Below are 25,137 nucleotides of genomic sequence, written 5' to 3'. Positions count from 1 at the left end.
CGCATCCAGAAAATTGTATATATGGTCCACCTGTCCATCAAAGAGATCCTAGTGTTCATGTTCTTCCACCAATCCAGGCTGTAGGGGCTGCAGAGGATAGCTGTCCTTGAAATGCTTTTGCTTCCATTCTGACACCAAAATGGGTCATGTCAGTGTTTATCTGCTGCCTTTCGGGCCTTTGACCAGCCTCTTAATCACTGGCCAAAGAAGCAGACAGGGAATGGCCAGAGGGAAGGAAGGCAGACCAACAAAAGTGGACTCTGCGGGGACCTGGATTGGCTAGGCTGGTCTTTCTGGGATACAAAGGACAAAGGGAATATTATGGGCTGCAAAGAGTTGGGGTTTGTGTGCTTCATTGCTTGCTCTTTGTCACAGCATTTATTTATTTATTTATTTATTGTATTTCTAGCCCACCCTATCTTACTCCAAGGGGCAGGCATGTAGCCGGGGGGGTGGGGGGGCTTGGGGGCTTCACCCCCCCCCTAAATTCTCATGGTGGTCCGCGAGAAGGCCTTATTGGTGTATTATTTAAACTGTTATGTTTATTCATATCCCCTTCGGCTTCTGAATATCTTAGCTGTATGAAAGAAGTTGGGTGGACTTCCCTTTGGAGAGGACTTTGGTCAGATCCAACACAGCTTTTTCTTTTTATGTTAACACATTGCAAAGAAGGGTGGGTGGTTTTTCCAATTTGTAATAGATTGATAGATGGATGGATGAATGGAGAGAGGGTGGGGGGGGGGGGGGAGAGATGGATGATAGGTAGACCTCAGAGGAGCAGGTGGACATTATTTGCAATATTTCCAATTTTCTAATTTTCCAAGTATTTCACTACAATAAAGGCCACTCCAGTTCATCCGTAGCTGAGGATACTTTTGCTTTCTTTTAAGACTTTTCATCAGAGCAATGAGGCCTTGTAAACAGAGGTCAGAGAAGAGGACCCCCTGCCCCTTCATTCCCTCTTCTTTACCTCTCTCTCTTTCTTTCTCTCCCTCCATCCCTTCTTCTTGCTCCACAGAAAGCTGACCTGGCAGTGGCCCCACTAACCATTACCCACGTCCGGGAGAAGGCCATTGACTTCTCCAAGCCCTTCATGACGCTAGGCATCAGCATCCTCTACCGCAAGGCCAATGGGACCAGCCCTAGCGTCTTCTCCTTCCTGAACCCACTCTCGCCGGACATCTGGATGTACATTCTCCTGGCCTACCTGGGCGTCAGCTGTGTGCTCTTCGTCATTGCCAGGTAAGAGGCTCTCAGGACCCAGACCAAGGCCAAGAGAGCAGGACTCCCAGAACCTTCCTTCTGTGTCCCCAAGAGACACTTGACTCCCCCATCTCTCCATTGAATCAAAAGAGAGCTTCTCCTTGGAAATCTCCAACAAAAAACAACAACCAACTCTCAGAGGTTTTATACAATAAGAAAACAACTGATAGTGCAGAAGGGACTCTAATAACTCCAGTTACAAAACCAGATACCAACAGATAGGTGTAGTGGAGTTCTGCAGGAACAAGAACACATAGACACAATTGTTATTTCCCAAAATATGCAGGAAGTCTTTTTTGTTGTTGTGGTAATATATATAGTGTTTACCAGGCAGTTAGGAATTGTGGAAATTGAAGTCCAAAACACCTAGAGGGCCGAAGTTTGCCCATGCCTGGGGTATACAACATATACAGACCAGAGGTGGCCCTAGGTAATTTTCAACAGTAAGCAAACAGTATTTTGGCACACACCCCCCCCCCCAACCAATCACAGATATATATTTTCTCTTCGTCGTCGGAGTTCTGTGTGCCATATTTGGTTCAATTCCATCATTGGTGGAGTTCAGAATGTTCTTTGATTGTAGGTGAACTATGCATCCCAGTAACTACAACTCACATATGTCAAGGTTTATTTTCCCCCAAGAGCGCCTCAAGAGCACCCCTGGGCAAAATCAACTATACTGCAAATGCTTACTTTGTGTAATGGGTTGAGCTGCTCCTGATATAGACTTATGCAGGAAGGCTTTTCTTTGTTGAGGCAATATATTTAGCGTATACCAGTTGTTAAGAATTGTGGAAGTTGAAGTCCAAAACACCTGGGGGGTGGGGGCAAAGTTTGCCCATGCCTGGGGTATAGTGTGTTTATGCATGTGTGTATGTATATGTGTGTGTGTATGTGTATATATGCAGAAAGGCTTTTCTTTGTTGTGGCAATATATATAGTGTATATCAGGCTGTTAGGAATTGTGGAAATTGAAGTCTAAAACATCTAGAGGGCCGAAGTTTGCCCATGCCTAGTGTAGACAATATATGCAAACTTATGCAGGAAGGCTTTTCTTTGTTGTGGCAATATATATAGCATATACCAGCTGTAAGGAATTGTGGAAGTTGAAGTCCAAAACATCTGGAGAGCCGAAGTTTGCCCATGCCTGGCATATACAATATATACAAACTTCACAGTTTTTTTCCCTCTCTCTCTCCAATTCTACAGCAACTCTTTCCAACAACTACTATCTGTCCCCCATCAAATCTCATTAGGGAGAACACAACTTTTATACCTCCCCCATTGCATCAGCCTCTACACCCTGGCAACATTGACACAGCACTTTCACACGTGGTTAGGCCTGAGAGATTAACCCTGTTATCACTTAAGAAATGCCAGGTAATTTACAAATCCTGACACTAACATCCATGGAGGTAGGAGAAATTATCCAAAAATATCCTCACATTATCCCACCCAGTGGGGAGAACTCTTTTGAGATAACTTATTCTTTTGGGAAGGAAAATAAAAAATAAATAAATAAGGGGTTTAGATCACTATGGAAGAGTTGCATCATGTGGGCCTTGCTAAACGGGTAGACTAGGGACACTACTATTTTTTGTAAGGAGATGATGGGAAAGTGTTTATCTTATTAAACAGCATAAGCCTACTGCATGTGAAAGCACAAAACCCCATAATCTCTCCCTCTCTCCTTGCTGCGCTTGGTTAGTAATGATTAATTTCTAGAAAGGGCAATGGCCTGGTGATTGGAGTGACTCTGTCACAGGGGTCCAGCTTCCAGGCTGTTTTTGCAGGCATCTGTCCAGCCAGGAGATCTGCATGGAAAAGCCAAAGAGAACAGGATGGCATTATCGTCATCATCGTCCTGACCCACTGTGTGCATTAGCCCCCCATTTATGGCATGGCTTTGCTTGGCTCCCTGGGACCCTGGCAGCCGTGGCGTTTGGAAGTGATTACCTGGGCTTAGCGGCTAATACCTTAATTTCGCGTAATGCCCTTGTCCAAATAGGCCCCGCAGGGAGCAGGCAGGCTCTTTGTTTACTCCAACACATCTGGGTCAGCCTTCCAAGCAGGAAAGTGGAGGAGACTCATCCGCCAACTTCAAGCCTTTGAAATGCAAGAAGACCTCTATCAAGAGGGCCCAATGCAAGAAAATGTGTACAAGAAAATGGACTTTGGGGAAAATGAAGGGAATGTTTTTTTTTGTGGACAGAAAGCCTCAGTTATAAAAAAGAATACGAAGAAATATCATTGAAAAGAGTTGGCTCAAAACATTGACAACATGCTGCTAGATAAAGATTGTCAACAGATGTACAATTTGCATGAGAGCAAATAATGAGTGATTATTTGTGGTGGGGAGGAAGTGAACCTCATTTGAAGCTGAAATCCAGGCAGGATCCCAATATAGTCTTGCTGACTGTGGCCTCCTCTCATTTGCTTCTCATTTCCTCCTGTCATTTGCCCTTGTTGCTCTTGGAATACAATTTCTCTACAAACCATGGTGGTCAATGCTTTGGCTCTTTCTAACAAGAGGGCCGGCTCATCTGGGGTGAAATCTGGAGTCACTCCCTCTCTTTTGACTTAAGCCAACCTGCGACCAAGGAATCAACCAAGACTGGGCAACCTTTTGCTCCTGCTATCAGCTTCAGGCTGCCATAGTCTGACCCATGGGTCCCCACTGTCTCCCATGTCTATGTGGATGGTAAATCCACTCCAGGTATTATTCTAGGAGTCATAGAATATGGAATCATAGAGTTGGAAGAGACCTCATGGCCATCCAGTTCAAGCCCCTGCCAAGAAGCAGGAAAATTGCATTCAAAGCACCCCCGACAGATGGCCATCCAGCTTCTGTTTAAAAGCTTCCAAAGAAGGAGCCTCCACCACACTCTGGGGCAGAGGGTTCCACTGCTGAACGGCTCTCACAGTCAGGAAGTTCTTCCTCATGTTCAGATGGAATCTCCTTTCTTGTAGTTTGAAGGGAGTCAAGGGAGCAACTTAAGCTTTGCAGCCTGTTGAACCCCATGGAGGATTCCTTTAACGTAAATCGAATGGAGCTCTCCAAGGTGCTGGAGCTACTTCTGCAAAAATGCCCAACTGCTCCCAATGGAGAACATATACTTGAAGAAGACACCAGCAGGATCCAGATTCATGCATTTATGTTCTTTTAGCTGTCAATGTTCTTTTTTCAACTTTATGAAACGGTTACAGCAACATTGGGGTGCTTTTAGAAGTGACTATATGAGAAGACAAGGAGAGATCAGGCTACAATCAGGAAAAAGGACTGAAAATAATCCCATGGTTGCACGACGACAAGAGAACTAATCCATCTCTTTCATCCTTTTATTTAATCCCCCCCTTTGTCTTTACATTCACTTCTGTGGCTATTACCTTTTGTTTGTTTCCCTCCACTTTTTTGGAGGATGCAATTTGTACAGATTGCCAATAGCCCATAAGTCATGTTTCTGGATATCTTCCAGGCCCCACCTGGAGCAGACGACTCACAAAGGACTCTTTTCCATGGGGCCTGTTTCCAATTAGTGTTCCCTTAGCGGCAGCCTCCTTTGCAGAATGAGCAACCTGCCTTTGTGCCTTTCATCCGCAACCTGTTCTCTCTCTGACCTTCTGCCTAATGAAGGGTTGTATCCAGGGAAAGCAGATGCAAAAGAGCTCCAAGGAGAGGATGGATTCCTCCAGTTCTAAGAGGGCCATTTCCCACTCTTGACCTTTACCAGGCTCTTGAATTCTGACCTGTGGGGGGAAATGGTCGCTCCTTAATTCAAAGATATGGGTTCCCCTTGAAACGCTCCCTTCCCCACTATATAAAGGTCTCTCTCATCGGTCATTGACTGCTGTGCAAATCCAGCCCTGAGGCTATTTGGAGACCAGGAATTGTGACGTTTTTGATCCATCAGAGTTTCCAATACAACTTTGAAGCTGATGGATGGAGCCGCTGCCGATTCCACCGAATGTCACTGGGGTTAGAGGCGGCGAATGATGTTTTCCAGGTGGGCCCCTTTGCCTGTCGCTGCTTTGTAGTTTTAGCCCCAGGAATGATGTCAAGGAGGAGGATTAATTGCAGTCTGCTGAGGATTGCTCCCTCACATCATACACATGCATGCGCATGTACGCACACACTCAAAGTTTTGCATTTGAACAAAATTGGCTCGGATCAGCCCCTGGGCATCCATTTCAGCCCCAAACCCTTTCCTCCATTTTATCTAGAAATAAAACAACCTCCCTCTTTCCCTTTGTAATGAAAGACTTTGTGTCTGTTCTACTGAAATAGCAAAAAATGGAATTTGGGTATTTTAAAAATATCTATGCAGTGTATGGTTGAAACAGAGGCAATGATGCCAATAGTTAAAAATAATCATGCAACAGTAGAAATAAATATGTTCGCAACAGTGATAGCGGACAAAAGCTGCGGTGGCTGGCTGGTGATATTAACAGCCAAAATGGGGTAAGTGGATAAAATAAATCAAAGCTCTTGCCTTCTCCTTTTATACAAATATTTTAATTCCCTGCTGCCACGTCATGCAACCTCAGTGTCACTTGCAGAGTGGCTGAGAGATGGAAAAGACAGGGCTGTTGGGAAGCTCTGGGGATTCCTGGAGGGAGAAGTGGGAAGGATAATTAATTTGTCTGGTTCCAGAACAATTACACCAATTATGCTGCGTTTAATTTAATTCAATCATCGCACAGAATGCAGGACCTTTGGAAAATGAGAGCCTGTGGCAGCAGAGAAATGAGCCTGTCTTCTTTCTCTCGAGATGAGCACTTCACCATGGATTGCCCAGTGTCCATACCAGAAGGAGTTTCACCATTGGTTGCCTAATGTCCATGCAAGAAGGAGATCCACTGTTGGTTGCCTAATGTCCATATCAGAAGCAGATCCACTGTTGATTGTCCAATATCCATACAGCAATGGTTGCGCAATATCCACACTAGAAGCATATCCACCGTCAGCTTCCCAGTGTCCACACCAGACACAGATCCAATGCCCATACCACCATGTAACTTCAGGAGTGTAGGTTAATACCATGCAAATATCTTGTCAAAGGCTTTCATGGCTGGAATCACTGGGTTGTTGTAGGTTTTTAGGGCTGTATGGCATGTTCTAGAAGCATTCTCTCCTGACATTTCACCTTCATCTATGGCAGAGGTTGTGATGATGCCTGCCATAGATGCAGGCAAAACGTCAGGAAGGAATGCTTCTAGAACATGGCCATACAGCCCGAAACACCTACAGCAACCCATGCAAAGATCTTTCCCCGTCCTTCCACCCCCCGCATGATGATCCCTCCCTGGTTTATGGTTGACTCCTCCTCCCTCTTTCCATGTGCAGGTTCAGCCCTTACGAATGGTACGATGCCCACCCGTGCAACCCGGGCTCGGACATCGTGGAGAACAACTTCACCCTCCTCAACAGCTTCTGGTTCGGGATGGGGTCCTTGATGCAACAAGGTAAACCCCCTTTCCCTTTTTTTCTTCCCCATCCCCCCTATCTCTGGAATAAGAAAGACCCACTGCTTGCATGTTCTGCTTTGCTTTGGCATGTCCCCGCACGGTTGTGTCTTTCCCTTCTTGACAGGTGCAAGATAAACATAGTTGTTCTTTTGGGGGAGAGAAAGAACAACTACAATAATCAGGAGCCTTTGGAGCAAGGAAACTGATGTTCCTTCTGTTTGTCGGGAGGCAGCCGAGCTGTGCAAAGGAGCCTCTGTCATCGCTCCTTGACAAGCAAAATCGCTGTCTTCGAAATGGGGGAGTTTGCCTCTGAACAATTCCAGGAGCGCTTGTCAAGACCCTCTTTGGTCTCCCCTCCGCTGTTGAGGCTTTTTAGGTGTTGCACGTGATCTCTTTTTCTCTTTCATTCTTTCCTTCCTTTTCTCTTCTCCCTTCTTTCTCCTCTGACAGCTTTCAGGCACTGCATCTCCTTGCTTCCCTTGCAGCTCAGCCTGTTAATTGAGTTGTGCCATAGCAATGTCACTCTGGTGCCCCCGGGATTTGGTTCAGCTTCCTGTGTCACTCAGGAACCCTTTCTGGTGGGCAAAGGGTCAAGGAGAAGGACAGAAGGCCTTCAAGAGGCAATGGGGGCAGATGGAGGAGCCATGGCTGGAGCTTGATATTTGCAAATACATCCATCCCTCCACCTTTGTAATTTTGGCATGTGTGGCTGATTATTATTCAAAGATTTCATTAAAAATATTCTCTCTAAGAATCTCTAGGATATGCATGTGCAAAGTCTGGCCCGGGGGCCAATTGTGGCCCCTGTTCTAATTTCCCCTGGCCTGCTTTCCAGGCCTCTCTACCCCTTTGCTTCTTTCATTCCTACCTTCCTCCTTCCCTTCATAGAATCATAGAATCAAAGAGTTGGAAGAGACCTCATGGGCCATCCAGTCCAACCCCATTCTGCCAAGAAGCAGGAATATTGCATTCAAATCACCCCTGACAGATGGCTATCCAGCCTCTGTTTAAAAGTTTCCAAAGGAGGAGCCTCCACCACACTCCTGGGCAGAGAGTTCCACTGCTGAACGGCTCTCACAGTCAGGAAGTTCTTCCTCATGTTCAGATGGAATCTCCTCTCTTGTAGTTTGAAGCCATTGTTCCGTGTCCTAGTCTCCAAGGAAGCAGAAAACAAGCTTGCTCCCTCCTCCCTGTGGCTTCCTCTCACATATTTATACATGGCTATCATATCTCCTCTCAGCCTTCTCTTCTTCAGGCTAAACATGCCCAGCTCCTTAAGCCGCTCCTCATAGGGCTTGTTCTCCAGACCTTTTATCATTTTAGTCGCTTCCTTTACTTCCTTCCTCTCTTTGTTCCTTTGTTTATTCTCTTGTTCCTTCTGGGGATCAGGGCCCCGGAAAAGGCAAGCTCCTTGAGAGGAGAGAAAGAGACATGGCGGCCCTGTGCTCCAATTATGTGCTGCTTTCTCCTTGAGTGGCTCCAGCCTCGGGGATCTCATCCTACTGGACTCCTCCCTCCCCCCCCCCTCTCTCTCTTTGCAACTTTTTCTTTTTGCCTTTGCAAAGGAAGGCTCCCCAATTGCCCTGCTTGCACCATACACTCACTGCAGCCACTAATGCCACTGCTCCTGTTGCATGGCCGGCCATTGGTTTTAAATGTTTATATGTTACTGTTGATTGCTTATTGTCTATTTTGTTTATGTGACTTATGATTTATATTGTAGTGATTGTTTATTGATGTTTTATTTTATTGATGTTTTGTTTATTGATGTATTGTGGGCTTGGCCTCATGTAAACTGCACCGAGTCCATGGGGAGAGGGTAGCGGGGTACATTTATTTATTTATTTATTTATTTATTTATTATTTATTTCAATTACTTCTACCCCGCCCTTCTCACCCCCGAGGGGGGACTCAGGGCGGCTTACAAGCGAAGGCACGATTCGATGCCTATATCACATTATACAAAACATACAAAAACAGTTTAAGCAAATTAACAGATTAAAACATCAATACATAAACAATCTCATGCTCAGTGTTTAGAGTTCCGAATGTCCATTCCGTTCCATCAATTCCTGCTCATCATTGGGTTTTTCCTTTAGCTGCCAGAATGCCCAAAGGCTTGGTCCCACATCCAGGTCTTCAGTTTTTTCCTGAATGACAAAAGGGAGGATGCTGATCTAATCTCCCCGGGGAGTGAGTTCCACAGGTGAGGGGCCACCACCGAGAAGGCCCTGCTGCTCGTCCCTGCCAATCTCACTTGCGATAGAGGCGGGGTCGAGAGCAGGGCCTCCCAGAAGATCTTAAGCTCCAAGATGGGACGTAGAGGGAGATCCGTTCGGACAGATACACTGGGCCGGAACCATATAGGGTTTTGTAGGTCAAAACCAGCACTTTGAATTGTGCTCGGAATTGGATCGGCAGCCAGTGAAGCTGGCACAACAGGGGGATGGCATCGTCGCATCAGCAACCATACCATTGTATTACATTTCTAACAGAGCAAAACAAACACACAGATTTTGCAAACTTGGTAGTTGCTTAAATGTCCTTTGACCAGTATCTGGCCACTTGGAGTGCCTCTGGGGTTGCCACAAGAAGGTCCTCCATTGTGCATGTGGCAGGGCTCAGGTTGCATTGCAGCAGGTGGTCAGTGGTTTGTTCTTCTCCACACTCGCATGCCGTGGATTCCACCCTGTAGTTCCATTTCTTAAAATTGGCTCTGCATCTCGTGGTGCCAGAGCGCAGTCTGTTCAGCGCCTTCCAAGTCGCCCTGTCTTCTGTGTGCCCAGGGGGGAGTCTCTCATCTGGTATCACCCATGGATTGAGGTGCTGGGTTTGGGCCTGCCACTTTTGGACTCTTGCTTGCTGAGGTGTTCCAGCGAGTGTCTATGTAGATCTAAGAAAACTATGTCTTGATTTAAGTCGTTGACGTGCTGGCTGATACCCAAACAGGGAATGAGCTGGAGATGTCTCTGCCTTGGTCCTTTCATTATTGGCTGCTACTTCCCGGCGGATGTCAGGTGGTGCAATACCGGCTAAGCAGTGTAATTTCTCCAGTGTTGTGGGGCGCAGACACCCTGTGATAATGCGGCATGTCTCATTAAGAGCCACATCTACTGTTTTAGTGTGGTGAGATGTGTTCCACACTGGACATGCGTACTCAGCAGCAGAGTAGCATAGCACAAGGGCAGATGTCTTCACTGTGTCTGGTTGTGATCCCCAGGTTGTGCCAGTCAGCTTTCATATGATGTTGTTTTTAGCGCCCACTTTTTGCTTGATGTTCAGGCAGTGCTTCTTGTAGGTCCAAAGTGACTCCTAGGTATTTGGGTGTGTTGCAATGCTCCAGTGGGATTCCTTCCGAGGTAATCCTCAGAGCTCGGGATGCTTGTCTGTTCTTAAGGTGAAAGGCGCATGTCTGTGTTTTAGATGGATTAGGGATCAGCTGGTTTTCCCTGTAATAGGCAGTAAGAGCACCTAGAGCTTCAGAGATCTTCTTTTCAACCATCTCAAAGCTCCCTGCTTGAGTGGTAATGGCACGATCATCAGAAGCAACCAGAAGCAGGGTACAAATAAAGTGTTATTATTAAAGTGTTATTAAGGGCAGACCCTCGAAATTGAATGCCTACCTGGCTTCCCTCTTTCCCTTCTTCACCCACCTTCGTCCCATGTTGTTGCCCAGCATTTTCCAAAAGGCTGCCCTTCACTGTGGCTCCTCCCTTGGGAAGAAAAGGGGAGAGCCAGGCAGCAAGTATAAGCTCCCACTGTCATAATCAAAGCCCTCCTGACAGATGGCCATGCTGCCTTTGCTGAAAAGCCTCCAGAGAACAAGAGTCCACCATACTCTGAAGTAACATTTTATTTATTTATCTATTTACTATATTTATATACCGCCTTTCTCACTCCGGGGGAGGGGAACGGGACTCAGGGCGGTTTACAATGTATTAATGGCAAAAATTCAATGTACAAGGAAAGAAATCATAATAACTGAACACTAACATAGAACTACAAATTAAAATAATTAAAAACCATTAAACATACGATTTATTTATTTATTAATAATAATAATAATAATAATAATAATTTATTTGTCGTGTCAGGGCAACCAGTCAATTGTATTACATTTCAAACAGAGCAAAAAAACAAAAAACAGACAAAATACAAAATTTGCGAGTTTGGTAGTTGATTAAATGTCCTTTGACCAGTATCTGGCCACTTGGGGTGCTTCTGGTGTTGCTGCAAGAAGGTCCTCCATTGTGCATGTGGCAGGGCTCAGGTTGCATTGCAGCAGGTGGTCAGTGGTTTGCTCTTCTCCACACTCACATGTCGTGGATTCCACTTTGTAGCTCCAGTTCTTAAGGTTGGCTCTGTATCTCGTGGTGCCAGAGCGTAGTCTGTTCAGCACCTTCCAAGTCGCCCAGTCTTCTGTGTGCCCAGGGGGGAGTCTCTCATCTGGTATCACCCACGGATTGAGGTTCTGGGTTTGAGCCTGCCACTTTTGGACTCTCACTTGCTGAGGTGTTCCAGCAAGTGTCTCTGTAGATCTTAGAAAACTATTTCTAGATTTGTTGTTGACATGCTGGCTGATACCCAAACAGGGGACAACATTTAAACAACATTTAAACATTAAAACAGCATCGTATGCATACTAAAATCACATGATCCAAGAATTTGTATGCCACTGTCTGAAATGATCTGAAGGCACACATCTATTAACTTGACCCTAATTAACTTGACTCTCTCATCAGCCAAAAGCAAGCTCACACTTCCCATTGAAACACTGTTGTGTTTACGGTGATTAAAATAGTTTTTAGTGTTATATATAATGTATTGTTCTTTCATGGTTTTTTTTTTTGCACTATAAATAAAACATATGCAGTGTGCATAGGAATGCGATTCATGCTATAATCTGCCCCCCCCCCAAAAAAAACAGGCTGAGGGACCATGAACCAGCTCCCTGCTTTAAAATTTGGACACCCCCTCTCTAGGACATCCATTATGATTTTATAGTCATCTTTCTCCAATCATGCTCCAATCAGACCCAAAGATTTCTAGGGAGGAAGAACCAGGAATCTCTGTATTTTCCAATGTGATTCTATGGTTAGGAATTGACCATAAAGTTGTGCAAGAACGCCTAGACCAGCATTTCTCAACCTGGGGGTCGGGACCCCTGGGGGAGGGTGTAAGAGGAGGTGTAAGAGGGGTTGCCAAAGACCATCAGAAATTACAGTATTTTCTGTGTGGGAAGTTTGGCCCAATTCTATCACTGGTGGAGTTCAGAATGCTCTTTCATAGTAGGTGGACTATAAATCCCAGCAACTACAACTCCCAAATGTCAAGTCTATTTTCTCCAAACCCCACCAGTATTCACATTAATTATTGGGTGAATAATGTTATATTGGAGGGGGGATGAAATCCCAACTAAAAAAGAATGGTTAGTCAAAATGTTGGAAATCAGAAATATAGATAATTTGACACCCCAACTCAGATATAAACAAATCAAAATAACAGCATATTGGAGGTTATTAACTAAATTTTTGGGACAAGAAAAAATGGTAATTTGGACATAAACACTAAGAGGAGGAAAGGACTTATAATCACTTAAACAACCAAGAAGAAGGGGATCAAGAAGGAGAGATAAAAGAAGATGAAATTTCCCAGGAATGGGAAAACGGGAAATCCACAAACTTACCCTAATCCATTGTATTGTCGAAGGCTTTCATGGCCGGATTCACTGGCATCTATGGCAAGCATCCTCAGAGGTAGTGAGGTCTGTTGGAACTAGTAAAAAGGGTTTATATATCTGTGGAATGACCAGGGTGAGACAAAGGACTCTTGTCTGCTGGAGCTAGGTGTGAATGTTTCAGCTGATCACCTTGATTAGCATACAATGGGCTGACTGTGCCTGGAGCAAACTTTTGTTGAGAGGTAATTAGATGTCCCTGCCTGCTTCCTCTCTGTTGTTGTGCTGTTACCCCAATCCCTTTATCCTGAAAACCTACCCTTACTACCATCCCTTATCCAACCCCCATTCCCCCCTCCCCTCTCTATTCCTCCCCCAGACTCTCCCCCCATCCCGTAAACCCCTACTTTTTATGCACTGAAAAATTTCAATAAAGATTTTTTTTTTTTAAAAAAAGGAAGTGGTTAATTCCTGCAAGGAACAGAATTTTATTCATTCTGTGCAGGAAATGCTGGTTTTGTGCACACAAAAAGCCACACGCACAGGGAATCCATGCTGTGCTTTTCAGCCAATGCTCATTTTTGTGCAAAATGTTCCACATGCCCCTTCCTGAAATCTTATGGTGGCCATCATTTTCCTTTTTAAGTGATGATGCAATATTTGTGAATATCTCTTTTACTTTGAGTTTTCCTTTCACTTTCACTTACTTTCTTAGGATCATCATCCTTGATGATGATCCTCCAAGTGTAGTGCCTTGGTGGTGGGTCCGTAGGTGGCTGTGGAGCCCTATTCTTGATCTGCATGTTCTCCTGTAGTGAGGACATTGGTTTCCAGGTGGAAGGTGGTGCCAGTCAGCGTTGGCTTGACATGCTTTCCTCTTGGCATGTTTCTCCCTTTCACCCTCCATTCATGCCTCTTTGAATTCGGCAGCACTGCTGGTCACAGCTGACCTCCAGTTAGAGCGCTCAAGGGCAGGGCTTCCCAGCTTTCGGTGCATATTTATTTATTTATTTCAAAGATTTCTAGCCTGCCCTTCTCAACCCTGAGGGGGGACGCAGGGCGGCTTACAAATTGCAACCCTTAGATGCCAGCAACAACATCAATGTATTGTTGAAGGCTTTCATGGCCGGAATCACTGGGTTGTTGTAGGTTTTTTTGGGCTATATGGCCATGATCTAGAGGCATTCTTTCCTGACGTTTTGCCTGCATCTATGGCAAGCATTCTCAGAGGTAGTGAGGTCTGTTGGAACTAGGAAAATGGGTTTATATATCTGTGGAAAGACCAGGGTGGGAGCTAGGTGTGAATGTTTCCACTGACCACCTTGATTAGCATTTGATCTTTTGTTGAGAGGTGATTAGATGGCAGACCGTGCAAAAAGAATCTGCGAACCCCGCCTCCTCCAAGATGAACTGAACCACCTCAACTGGGCTCTCCAGGCCAATGGATACTCCACCTCAGACATCAGAAGAGCTGCAAGACCAAGAACAAGCCACGAGAGTCAAGACAAAGACCCACCCAGAGGAAAAGTGTTCTCGCCATACATCAAGGGATCTACTGACCGCATAGGGAAGCTGATGAGGAAACACAACTTACAAACTATCTACAAACCCACCAAGAAAATCCAAAAAATGCTACGTTCTAGGACTGTACAACCACGGAAAAAAATTGTTTCTAAACTCAATTCGTTTTTTGGGGGGGTTGCGTTTTGTTATTTAAAAGAATTCCGAAATTTTTCTTTTAAAAAGTTCGATATTTACGAAATTTCGGAAATTACGAAACAATTTCTAAACAATAACGAATCGATTCGTTAATGGCGGACGCGATTGTGCAATACGCTAAAAAACCCCTCCAAATGGGACAGGGGGAACTTCTGAAGCTTCCCTCTCCCTCTGTTGTTGACTGTTGGTGTGATAATTTTTTTTTTATCACTGATAAAACAAACAATGACTATAAAACTTGCACCAGACATACGGAAATAATAACGAAACAATTTCAAAACAATTACGAAACAATTTCGAAACAATAACGAAACAAATTGGAAAAATTCGTTTTGTTTTTTAGTTGCTCCTGAATGGTTCAATATCGCTTCGTTATAAAAAAAATAACGAATTAATAACGAATTACGAAATTAACGAACGAAACCGCCCAGTCCTACTACGTTCAGCAAAGGACAAGAGGGATCCTCTCACTTCTGCAGGAGTCTACCGTGTACCATGCAGCTGTGGACAAGTCTACATAGGGACCACCAAACGCAGCGTTACCCAAACACGAATCAAGGAACAGCACAACAACAGAGAGAAAACAAACAAGGACACCTAATCACCTCTCAACAAAAGATTGCTCCAGGCACTGCCAGGTTATCAAATGCTAATCAAGGTGGTCAGTGGAAACATTCACACCTAGCTCCAGCAGACAAGAGTCCTTTGTCCCACCTTGGTCTTTCCACAGATATATAAATCCATTTTCCTAGTTCCAACAGACCTCACTACCTCTGAGGATGCTTGCCATAGATGCAGGCGACATGTCAGGAGAGAATGCCTCTAGAACATGGCCATATAGCACGAAAAAACCTACAACAACCCAACAACATCAGTCACATTACAAAACAAATTGACATTAGGTAAACATCAGATTACAAATAAACATTAAAATATTACGGTATTAAAACATTAAATGCTACAGTTGGCTTTCATCCCATCTTTCAATCTCTTACATCTCTAGCTGAAAGTATCCCACAACTACAACTCCTTTCCTGTTTCTAATCAGCACCAGAAATAACATTTTTAAGAAGGAAACCTGAATGATCCTTAATGACCTTCCTTCCATTTGCTCAAAGTCATTCCAGGCCTGCAACACCTTTTGCTAAAACACTCTTTTCCTGCCTCCAGCTGCTCTTTGGAGCCTTGATTCCTTCCCTCCTTGGCTGTTGGATACTTAAAACGCACACTTGCACAGATACGCAGAAGCTTGTGTGGACTTTCCCTGGAGTGAGGCCTTTTGAACAACAATCCGTTTAAAAGAAGGGCCCTTTTAAATTTTAAACGGGAGAACAAAACGCTCATAAAAGTCCACCGATGGCTTGCTGTTTGAATCACATAAAAGCCGCTTAGTTAATTACTTGAGTTTGAAAGTCTCCCATAAATGGCTGTCTGGGCCCAAGGTCAGCGGGAAGGGTGTCAACTTCCAAGGAATGGAAGAAATGGGTTGCAAATGCATTTCCCATATTTGGCTAAATGGCCTGTTTTGCAAATGGTTTTATATTGTGTGCATCAGTGTTTGTAGTCCAATCAGCAACATTTGTGATTTCTTTCCTCTTTGTTCCTCCGTCTCTTCACCAGCCTTGATTCTTTGAGTCTCTTTAAGAGAGAAAAGGCAGCATATAAATAATAATAATAGTAATAATAATTATAATTATTGAAAAGTTGACTACAAATTCCAAGTGTAGACTCTGCAAGGAAACAGACGAAACAATGGATCACATACTCAGCTGCTGCAAGAAGATCACGCAGACAGACTACAAGCAGAGGCATAATACTGTCGCTCAGATGATCCACTGGAATTTATTTATTTTATTTATTTAGAGGTTTTCTATACCGGCCTTCTCAACCTCGACGAGGGACTCAGGTTGATTTACAGCATATATAAAGTACAATCATATAAAAGAACAACAAGTGCAAATCATTACATATTAAAATAGTACAATACAGTACAGTAAAAACATCATCATTACAGTTTCCTAAGCCAAATCGTCAATCCAGTCATAGTCATAGTCATGCTCGTAGTCACAGTTCATCATAATTCATCACAGGGAAAGGTTCTAGGTTCAGTCCTCGAATGCCACCTTCCAGAGCCAGGTTTTTAGTAATTTCCTGAATGTCAGGAGGGAGGGGGCAGATCTGACCTCTAGTGGGAGGGAGTTCCAAAGCCGGGGAGCCACCACCAAGAAGGCCCTGTCTCTCATCCCCACCAACTATGATTGTGAGGGTGGTGGGACCGAGAGCAGCCCCCCCCCAGAAGATCTTAATAGCCTTGATGGTTCATAGAGGAGAATCCGTTTGGACAGGTAAACTGGGCCAGAGCCGTTTAGGGCTTTATAGGTCAGAACCAGCACTTTGAATTGTGCATGGAAGCTGATCGGCAGCCAGTGGAGCTGGCGTAGCAGAGAGGTCGTATGGTCTCTGTACCCCGCCCCTGTTAGCAATCTGGCTGCCGCACGTTGGACTGATTGAAGCTTCTGGGCAGTCTTCAGAGGCAACCCCACGTAGAGAGCGTTGCAGTAGTCTAAACGGGATGTAACCAGAGCGTGGACTACCATGGCCAAGTCAGACTTCCAAGGTACGGGCGCAGCTGGCGCACAAGTTTTAATTGTGCAAAAGCTCCCCTGACCACCGTCGAGACCTGGGGTTCCAGGCTCAGCGATGAGTCCAGGGTCACTCCCAAGCTGCGAACTTGCACCTTCAGGGGGAATGTAACCCCGTCAAGCACAGGCTGTAACCCTATGCCCTGTTCGGCCTTTCGACTGACCAGGAGTACCTCTGTCTTGTCTGGATTTAGTTTCAATCTGTTGTCCCTCATCCAGTCCGTTACAGTGGCCAAGGACCGGTTCAGGACTTCAACAGCCTCCTTAGTAGCAGGTGGAAAGGAGTGACAGAGTTGGACATCATCTGCGTACAGGTGACACCGTACCCTGAAACTACGGATGATCTCTCCCAACGGCTTCATGTATATGTTGAACAACATAGGGGACAGTACAGAACCCTGCGGGACCCCACAGTACAATGGCCGTGAGGTCGAGCATGAGTCCCCTAATAACACCTTCTGGGAGCAACCCTCGAGGAATGACTGGAGCCACTGCAAAGCAGTACCCCCAAGGCCCATTCCCACGAGGCGTCCCAGGAGGATACCATGGTCGACGGTATCAAAGGCCGAAGAGAGGTCCAGCAGAACCAACAGAGACACACTCCCCCTGTCCAGTTCGTGGCGAAGATCATCTACTAAGGCGACCAAGGCTGTCTCGGTACCGTGTCCTGGCCTAAAGCCAGACTGCACCGGATCCAGATAGTCAGTGTCTACCAGGAACTCCTGGAGTTGCGAGGCCACCACACGTTCCAGGACTTTGCCCAAATAGGGGAGATTGGAAACTGGCCGATAGTGGATGAATTGAGTGGGTGTCCAGTGATGGCTTTTTCAACAGCGGTTTTATAATAGCTTGTTTTAAGCTGGCTGGAATGATGCCATCCCGAAGGGAGGCATTAACCACCACCTTTACCCACTCTGCCAGACCCCCTCTGGCTTCCTTTACCAGCCAGGATGGGCAGGGGTCTAGGATGCATGTGGTTGGCCTCGCCTCCCCAAGAACTTGTGCCACAAATACCATCTGCCTGTGACAAAGAACTGGTGAGATCACAAGCCTGAAAAAGTTACAGAAAATGAACACGTCAAACTACTCTGAGACTTCCGAATTCAGACTGACAGAGTTTTGGAGCACAATACTCCTGACCTCATGATCATGAAAAAAACCCAAAGTCTGGATAGTCAATGTTGCAATCCCAGGTGACAGAAGAATTCACATGAAGCAACTGGAAAAGCTTACACAATATGAGGATTTAAAGATCAAACTACAAAGACTCTGGCACAAGCCAGTCAAAGTGGTCCCAGTGGTGATTGGCACACTGGGTGCAGTGCCTAAAGACCTTGGCCTGCACTTAAACACAATTAGCAGTGACGAAATTACCATTTGCCAGCTGCAGAAGGCCACCTTACTGGGATCTGCATGCATGATTCGCCAATACATCACACAGTTCTAGACACTTGGGAAGTGTCCGATGTGTGATTGATACAAAAGCCAGCATAGTTATCTTTTTGCTGTGAACTAATCTTATTGTGTATCAAATAATAATAATAATAATAATAATAATAATAATAATAATTCTTTCCAGGTTCAGAGCTGATGCCGAAGGCGCTCTCCACCCGCATCATTGGCGGGATCTGGTGGTTCTTCACCCTCATCATCATCTCCTCCTATACAGCCAACCTGGCTGCCTTCTTAACTGTTGAGCGCATGGAGTCCCCCATCGACTCGGCCGATGACCTGGCCAAGCAGACCAAGATTGAATATGGCGCCGTGAAGGATGGGGCCACAATGACCTTCTTCAAGGTGAGATGAGATGGATTTCCCCCTCGGTCTGCAGGTCTGCAGAAAATCGCATTGGCGTATTACAGCATTAATCACAGAAAGGAGACACCAGAGGGCAATGGATTGAAGTGGCAGGAAAACAGATCCCACCTAAACATCAGGAAGGTCCTCCTGACAGTTAGAACTGTGGGACAGTGGAATATGAGTGAGGGAAACCTCTTTTCTAGAGGTTTTTAAGTAGGTGCTGGATGGCCATGTCTCAGGAGGGCCTTGATTGTACTATGTAACAAAATGTGAAGCGAGATCTGTTCCTGGTCTGAAAGTGTTATATCCTGTTTAATTGGGTGGTCCTTACTTTGAAAGTGGTTGTTATCCTCCAGAAATGTTATTTTTGTGGCTACTGCAAACTGTGCGCAATTGGTTGAAACTCTATGATGAGATATTCATTCAAAAAGTAGAGCAAAATGTGCTGAAGGATGTCCATCCCACAAAAACAAAGTTTTGCAGTTTAATAAACCTTTTCCATGCTTTCATGATAGAACCAATTAAGAAATGACATTTATAACCCAGGAACAAAAATCATGTCACGTGGTGTTATGTGTTCCTGCATGGAAGAAGGGGGTTGGACTGAAAGAGGAAGCAGGCTTATTTTATGTGTCCTGAAGACTACAACTCAGAGCAATGGGCTCAAATGACAGGAAAGGAGATCCTACCTGAGCATTAGGAAAAACTTCCTGACTGCAAGGAGAGCTGTTCAACAGTGCAATATACACCCTTGGAATCTCCTTCTTTGGAAGCTTTTGAACAGGGACTGTATTGGGTTTCATCGCTGGACTGCACAAGTCCCTTGTGTCATCAAGTCTCCAGTCCTCAATGAGTAGCTAGGCTAGAGATGGGATTGGGCTGAGGGATTCCTCCCTCACATTCCTATGCATGTTTTTCCCAGAAAGGGCTTTGTCTTTCCTCCTCTCTCCTAGCCACTCTCTCCTCCCCCCTTTGAAGATGTAGCAATGGAATCTTTGTGAGGGAAGTTCCTTTTTAAAGGTATTTTTATTGCTCTGAGCTGTCCATGTGGCCATTCGCCACCATTGTCTCTTCTACCTTTTCTTCCTTTCAGTGAGGATGCACATTTTGCCTTTCTCTTTAGGCAAAATGTAGCTGCATGGATTTTTTTTTACTTTTTACCCTTTTTATTTCTTTACCTCCAAGACATTTTCTATCTAAAATATATTTCTTTTACTTCACTAAATATTTTTGAACCTAATGTTCTGACTCTGCAATGCTAGAAACTTATCCCAGTTTCACCACACCTAAGTTTCTACTGGTTATGAAGTTTACTTCTGATACTCTGCTATATTTATGATGGAATCACCCCAACTGAGAGTTATTTTTGAGCCTAACAGCTCAGATTCCCCAACAGACTAGATGGCCATCTGTTGGGGGTGCTTTGATTGTGCATGGTGGTTGGAGTGTGGAGAGATGGGTGTGCTGTTTTTCGATGTGTGCTGGGGAAAGCATTTAATTTAATTGTGCAATGTACAATGTCAATAAAGTTATTCTGTTCTTAGAAGGGGGCTAGACTGGAGGGCACCTTGGGGTCTCTTCCAACTCTATAATTTGGCTATTCTATGCATGACTGCATCCCCTCCCTCCTTGGAGATGTTGGGGAATTTCCTATTTTTATTATTTTCGGTCCAAACATGTTCAGGGTAGACCTATGCCTAGGCAGGGCCAGAGATCCCAAAATTACCTAGAGTTGGAAGAGATCCCAAGGGCCATACAGTCTAACCCCAGGCAAAAAGGCATAACCCAACCCTGCCTGACAGATGGCCATCCAGCCATAGATAGATGGCCACGGGTATGATAGATATGATAGACAGTGAGTGGAGAGGGGAGGCCTGGTCTCTGAGAGGTCCCCTTTATCTTGTGGGGTTCCTCAGGGGGCCATTCTCTCCCCTCTGTTGTTTAACATCTATATGCGACCACTTGCTCAGCTGGTTCGAGGTTTTGGGCTTGAGTGTTATCAGTACGCTGATGACACTCAGCTGGTGCTGAAGATGGAAGGCCAACCGGACTCTGTACCCGATTATTTCCATCAGTGCCTCGAGGCCATTACTGGATGGCTGCGTGCCAGCAGGTTGAGGGTGAATCCTAAGACGGAGAATCCAAAGACGGAGATCCTATGGCTGGGTCGACTGGGCAGTGGGGATATCCAGCTGCCTACCCTGGATGGCGAGGCGCTATGCCCGTCTTCATTGGTAAAGAGTTTGGGAGTCCTTTTGGACCCTCTGCTGATGATGGAGGCCCAGGTCTCCGCCATTAGCAGAACCACTTTTTTCATCTGCGGCAGGCTAGACGGCTGGCCCCCTACCTGTCCAGGGATGACCTAGCTATGGTGATCCAGGCTACGGTCATCTCAAGACTGGACTACTGTAATGCCCTCTACATTGGCCTTCCTCTGTTAGTGATCCAGAAGCTCAAGTTGGTACAATATGCAGCTGCTCGGCTTCTTGCGGGAATTCTGATGCGATGCCACATAACACCAGTCTTACTGCAGCTGCATTGGTTACCAGTTGAGCACCGGATCACTTTCAAAGTGAAGGTACTCACCTTTAAGGCCTTGCATGGTCTGGGGCCGATGTACCTGAGGGACCGCCTCACCCCCTACCAACCCCAGAGATCCCTCCGTTCTGAGGACCAAGATCTATTGGAAGTCCCCAGTGTCAAGACCTTGCGTCTAACAGCAACCAGACGCAGAGCCTTTACAGCAGTGGCACCATCACTCTGGAATACTCTGCCACCTGAAGTCCGTGCCTTGCGGGACTTATCAGCTTTCCTCAGGGCATGTAAGACATACCTGTTTCGACAGGCCTTTGATTGTTGATATTGCTGTTTTTAAATTGTTTTAAATTGTTTTTAAATTGTGTTGGATTTTAGACATTCTTGTAAGCTGCTCCGAGCCCCAGGGGAGTGGCGGCATATAAGTTTGAATAATAATAGATAGATAGATAGATAGATAGATAGATAGATAGAGTTACAGAGTTGGAAGAGATTCCAAGGGCCGTCCAGTCTACCCCCTTCTGCCATTGAGAAAGGCACCATCCAAGCCCTCCTGACAGATGGCCATTCACCTTCTGCTTAAGGACCTCCAGAGAAGGCGACTTCACCAGATGGATGCAGCATATTTCAGCTCTTACTCTCAGGAAGTTTTTCCGAATGTTTAGGTGGAATCACTTTTCCTGAAATTTGAAAACAGTTGTTGATGTTTTGCTGCTGAGCTCCTAGTTCAAGGGCCACATGACAATAGAGCTATCTCTGCCATGAGGTGTAGCTGTGGCCCATCTGCATTGCCATTTATTGCAGTTTAATGCGGTTATGCGACTCTATTATTCGGGCCCTAGCTACTGAATCTCACAAATGCACAACTTGGTGCCCCTCTTCCAGGAAAAGGTGGGAGAGGCTTGCATCTTGCTTTTGTTTTTCAATCATGCCTGCTTTTGCAAGGAGAATGTTTCTTACTACCTTCGACTCGCAAACGGAAAGAGAGCTCAGCCCTTCCTTGCTTTTTGCAACCAATTTTCAAAGTACGAGGGGGGAAAAGGAGGGGTCTTGGTCGTTCGCATTCATTCCTCAAATTTAATTGGCAAAGAAGGAGATAGGTTTTGAAATGGGAGGATAATCCTTTGGCAAGGCACAGCCGAAACACACACACAAACCCCGTCTCAGGCATCTCCTCTGAACGCCCACATTTGCAACCAAAAGGCATTTTTAAAGCCCCTTCTAAATCTCTTAATTAATTTCCAAATCTTTAAGCAGCATTGTGCAAGGAGAAAGAAACAGAAAAAGCGGGGAAAGTGTAGTATCTCCTCTTAGGCTTCGACCAGCTGCCACAATTAATTTATTTTTCAAATTGGGGAAATTAGCAAAGATGTTTTTCATGGGACGGCTTGGGCTCACAGTTTGGGACTCAAAGCGGCTTACGGCAGATTAGAAAACAGTTGAAAATGCAAAAAATGCAAAACTTTTAAAAAGTGACTGAACAGTCCAAACATTAAAATCAACTTCTGGGATCCTTTTGCTTAGCATAACTTTATGTTTATGTACCAGTGTTTCTCAACTTTAGGATCAAGGTGTCAGAGGGGTTGCCAAATACCATCAGAAAACACAGTATTTTCTGTTGGTCATGGGAGTTCTGTGTGGGAAGTTTGGCCCAATTCTATCATTGGTGTGGCACAGAATGCTCATTGATTGTAGGTGAACTATAAATCCCAGCAACTACAACTCCCAAATGTCAAGGTCTATTTCCCCTAAACTCCACCAGTGTTCACATTTGGACATATTGAATATTCATGCCAAGTTTGGTCCAGATCCATAATTGTTTGAGTCCACATGCTCTCTGGATGTAGGTGAACTACAACTCCAAAACTTAAGGTCAATGCCCACCAAACCCTTCCAGTATTTTCTGTTGGTCATGGGAGTTCTGTGTACCAAGTTTAGTTCAATTCTATCATTGGTGTGGTTCAGAAAACTCTTTGTAGGTGAACTACAAATCCCAGCAACTACAACTCCCAAATCACAAAATCAATCCCCTCAACCCCACCAGTATTCAAATTTCGGGTATTTGAGCTAAATTTGATCCAGTGAATGAAAATACATCCTGCATATCAAATATGTATATTACACTTCTGAACAGTCACAAAATTATGAAGTAATAATGAAAATAATTTTATGGTTGGGGGTCACCACAACATGAGAAACTTTATTAAGGGTTTGCGGCATTGGGAAGGTTGAGAACCACTAATCTACACTGTAGGATTAATACAGTTTGATACCACTCCAATGCTCTGGAATCCTGGGAATTGTAGTGTTACTAGGCTTTTAACCTTCCCTGCCCTAGAGTGCTGGGCCCTCCCCAAACTATATTTTCCAGGATTTCATATGCCACTATGGCTGGATGGCCATCTGTCAGGGGTGATTTGAATGCAATATTCCTGCTTCTTGGCAGGGGGTTGGACTGGATGGCCCATGAGGTCTCTTCCAACTCTTTGATTCTATGATTCTATGCAGGTAGCTATTGAGTATTATAGTTTTAAGTGGTTTTATATGGATTTTTATTATGCGATTTTAACTGTTTTTAATTGATATGTATGTATATATGTTGTGGCGTTTAATTGTTGCCAATCTGTAAGCCACCCTGAGTCACCTTCGGGCTGAAAAGGGTGGAATAAAAATGTGGTAAATAAATAAATAAAATAAATTCTTGCCAACATGGGGTGCACCTACAGTACACTCAAGAATTAACACAGTTTAACACCACTTTCACTGACCAAGCTGAATGATATCGGATCCTTGGAGTTGTAGTTTGCACTCTTTGGCAGAGAAGGCTAAAGGCATTTTAAAATGAAATGACAGGATTCCATAGAATTGAGCCAGGGCCTTAATTCCACCATGTAGATCAGTGGTTCTCAACCTTAGGGCCTCCAGGTGTTTTGGACTTCAACTTCCAGAAATCCCAGCCAGCTTACCAGCTATTAGGAACTGTGGGAGCTGAAGTCCAAAATACTTGGGAGGCCCGAAGATTGGGAACCACTGGTGTAGATGCATCCCATGAAAGGATTCCTGTTACAGGATGGGAGAGTCCAATGAAAATTCCACCTTCTGATTCAAGGACAGGTAATGATGACGATGACGACAACGACGACAATCTTTATAAATAAAAATGTAACGTTCGTTTGTGGGATTAACATAACTCAAAAACCACTGGGAGAATTGACACCAAATTTGGACGCAATACACCTATGAGGGCAATGAGTGTGGAACACATCTCACCACACTAAAACAGTGGATGTGGCCCTTAATGAGACATGCCGCATTATCACAGGATGTCTGCGCCCTACACCACTGGAGAAATTACACTGTCTAGCCGGTATCGCACCACCTGACATCTGCCGGGAAGTAGCAGCCAATAGTGAAAGGACCAAGGCAGAGACATCTCCAGCTCATCCCCTGTTTGGGTATCAGCCAGCACGTCAACAACTTAAATCAAGACATAGTTTTCTTAGATCTACAGAGACACTCGCTGGAACACCTCAGCAAGCGAGAGTTCAAAAGTGGCAGGCTCAAACCCAGAACCTCAACCAATGGCTGATACCAAATGAGAGACTGATACCAAATGAGCTGATACCAAATGAGAGACTCCCCCCTGGGCACACAGGGGGGAGTCTGTGTGCACAGAGGACTGGGCGACTTGGAAGGCGCTGAACAGTCTGCGCTCTGGCACCACGAGATGCAGAGCCAACCTTCAGAAATGGGGCTACAAAGTGGAATCCACGACATGCGAGTGCGGAGAAGAGCAAACTACAGACCACCTGCTGCAATGCACCCTGAGCCCCGCCACATGCAACATGGAGAACCTTCTTGCAGCAACACCAGAGGCACTCCAAGTGGCCAGATACTGGTCAAAGGACATTTAATCAACTACCAAACTCACACGTTTTGTATTCTCTCTGTTTGTTTGCTTTGTTCTGTTAGAAATGTAATATATTTGACTGGCTGCCCTGACACGAGAAATAAAAGGGCAATGAGTGACCATCC

At 45.0% G+C, this 25,137-nt stretch overlaps 1 protein-coding gene across 2 annotated transcripts in view; it reads left to right on the top strand.

Annotated features, from left to right (window-relative positions):
- The window catches only part of GRIK3 (glutamate ionotropic receptor kainate type subunit 3), a 252,343-nt gene that overhangs the window by 202,568 nt on the left and 24,638 nt on the right, over positions 1–25,137 (top strand). The window contains exons 11-13 of one of the 2 annotated variants that reach the window (XM_060784031.2): positions 1,019–1,242; positions 6,608–6,726; positions 18,347–18,564. In XM_060784031.2, the coding sequence (XP_060640014.2) occupies positions 1,019–1,242; positions 6,608–6,726; positions 18,347–18,564 (561 nt within the window). The remainder of the gene's footprint in view (positions 1–1,018; positions 1,243–6,607; positions 6,727–18,346; positions 18,565–25,137) is intronic. The other variant, XM_060784032.2, reaches the window with a different exon arrangement.

Source organism: Anolis sagrei, chromosome X (genome assembly GCF_037176765.1).
Source record: "Anolis sagrei isolate rAnoSag1 chromosome X, rAnoSag1.mat, whole genome shotgun sequence".
In the NCBI taxonomy this organism is placed as follows: domain Eukaryota; kingdom Metazoa; phylum Chordata; class Lepidosauria; order Squamata; family Dactyloidae; genus Anolis; species Anolis sagrei.
This window is presented reverse-complemented; position numbering and strand designations above follow the sequence as displayed.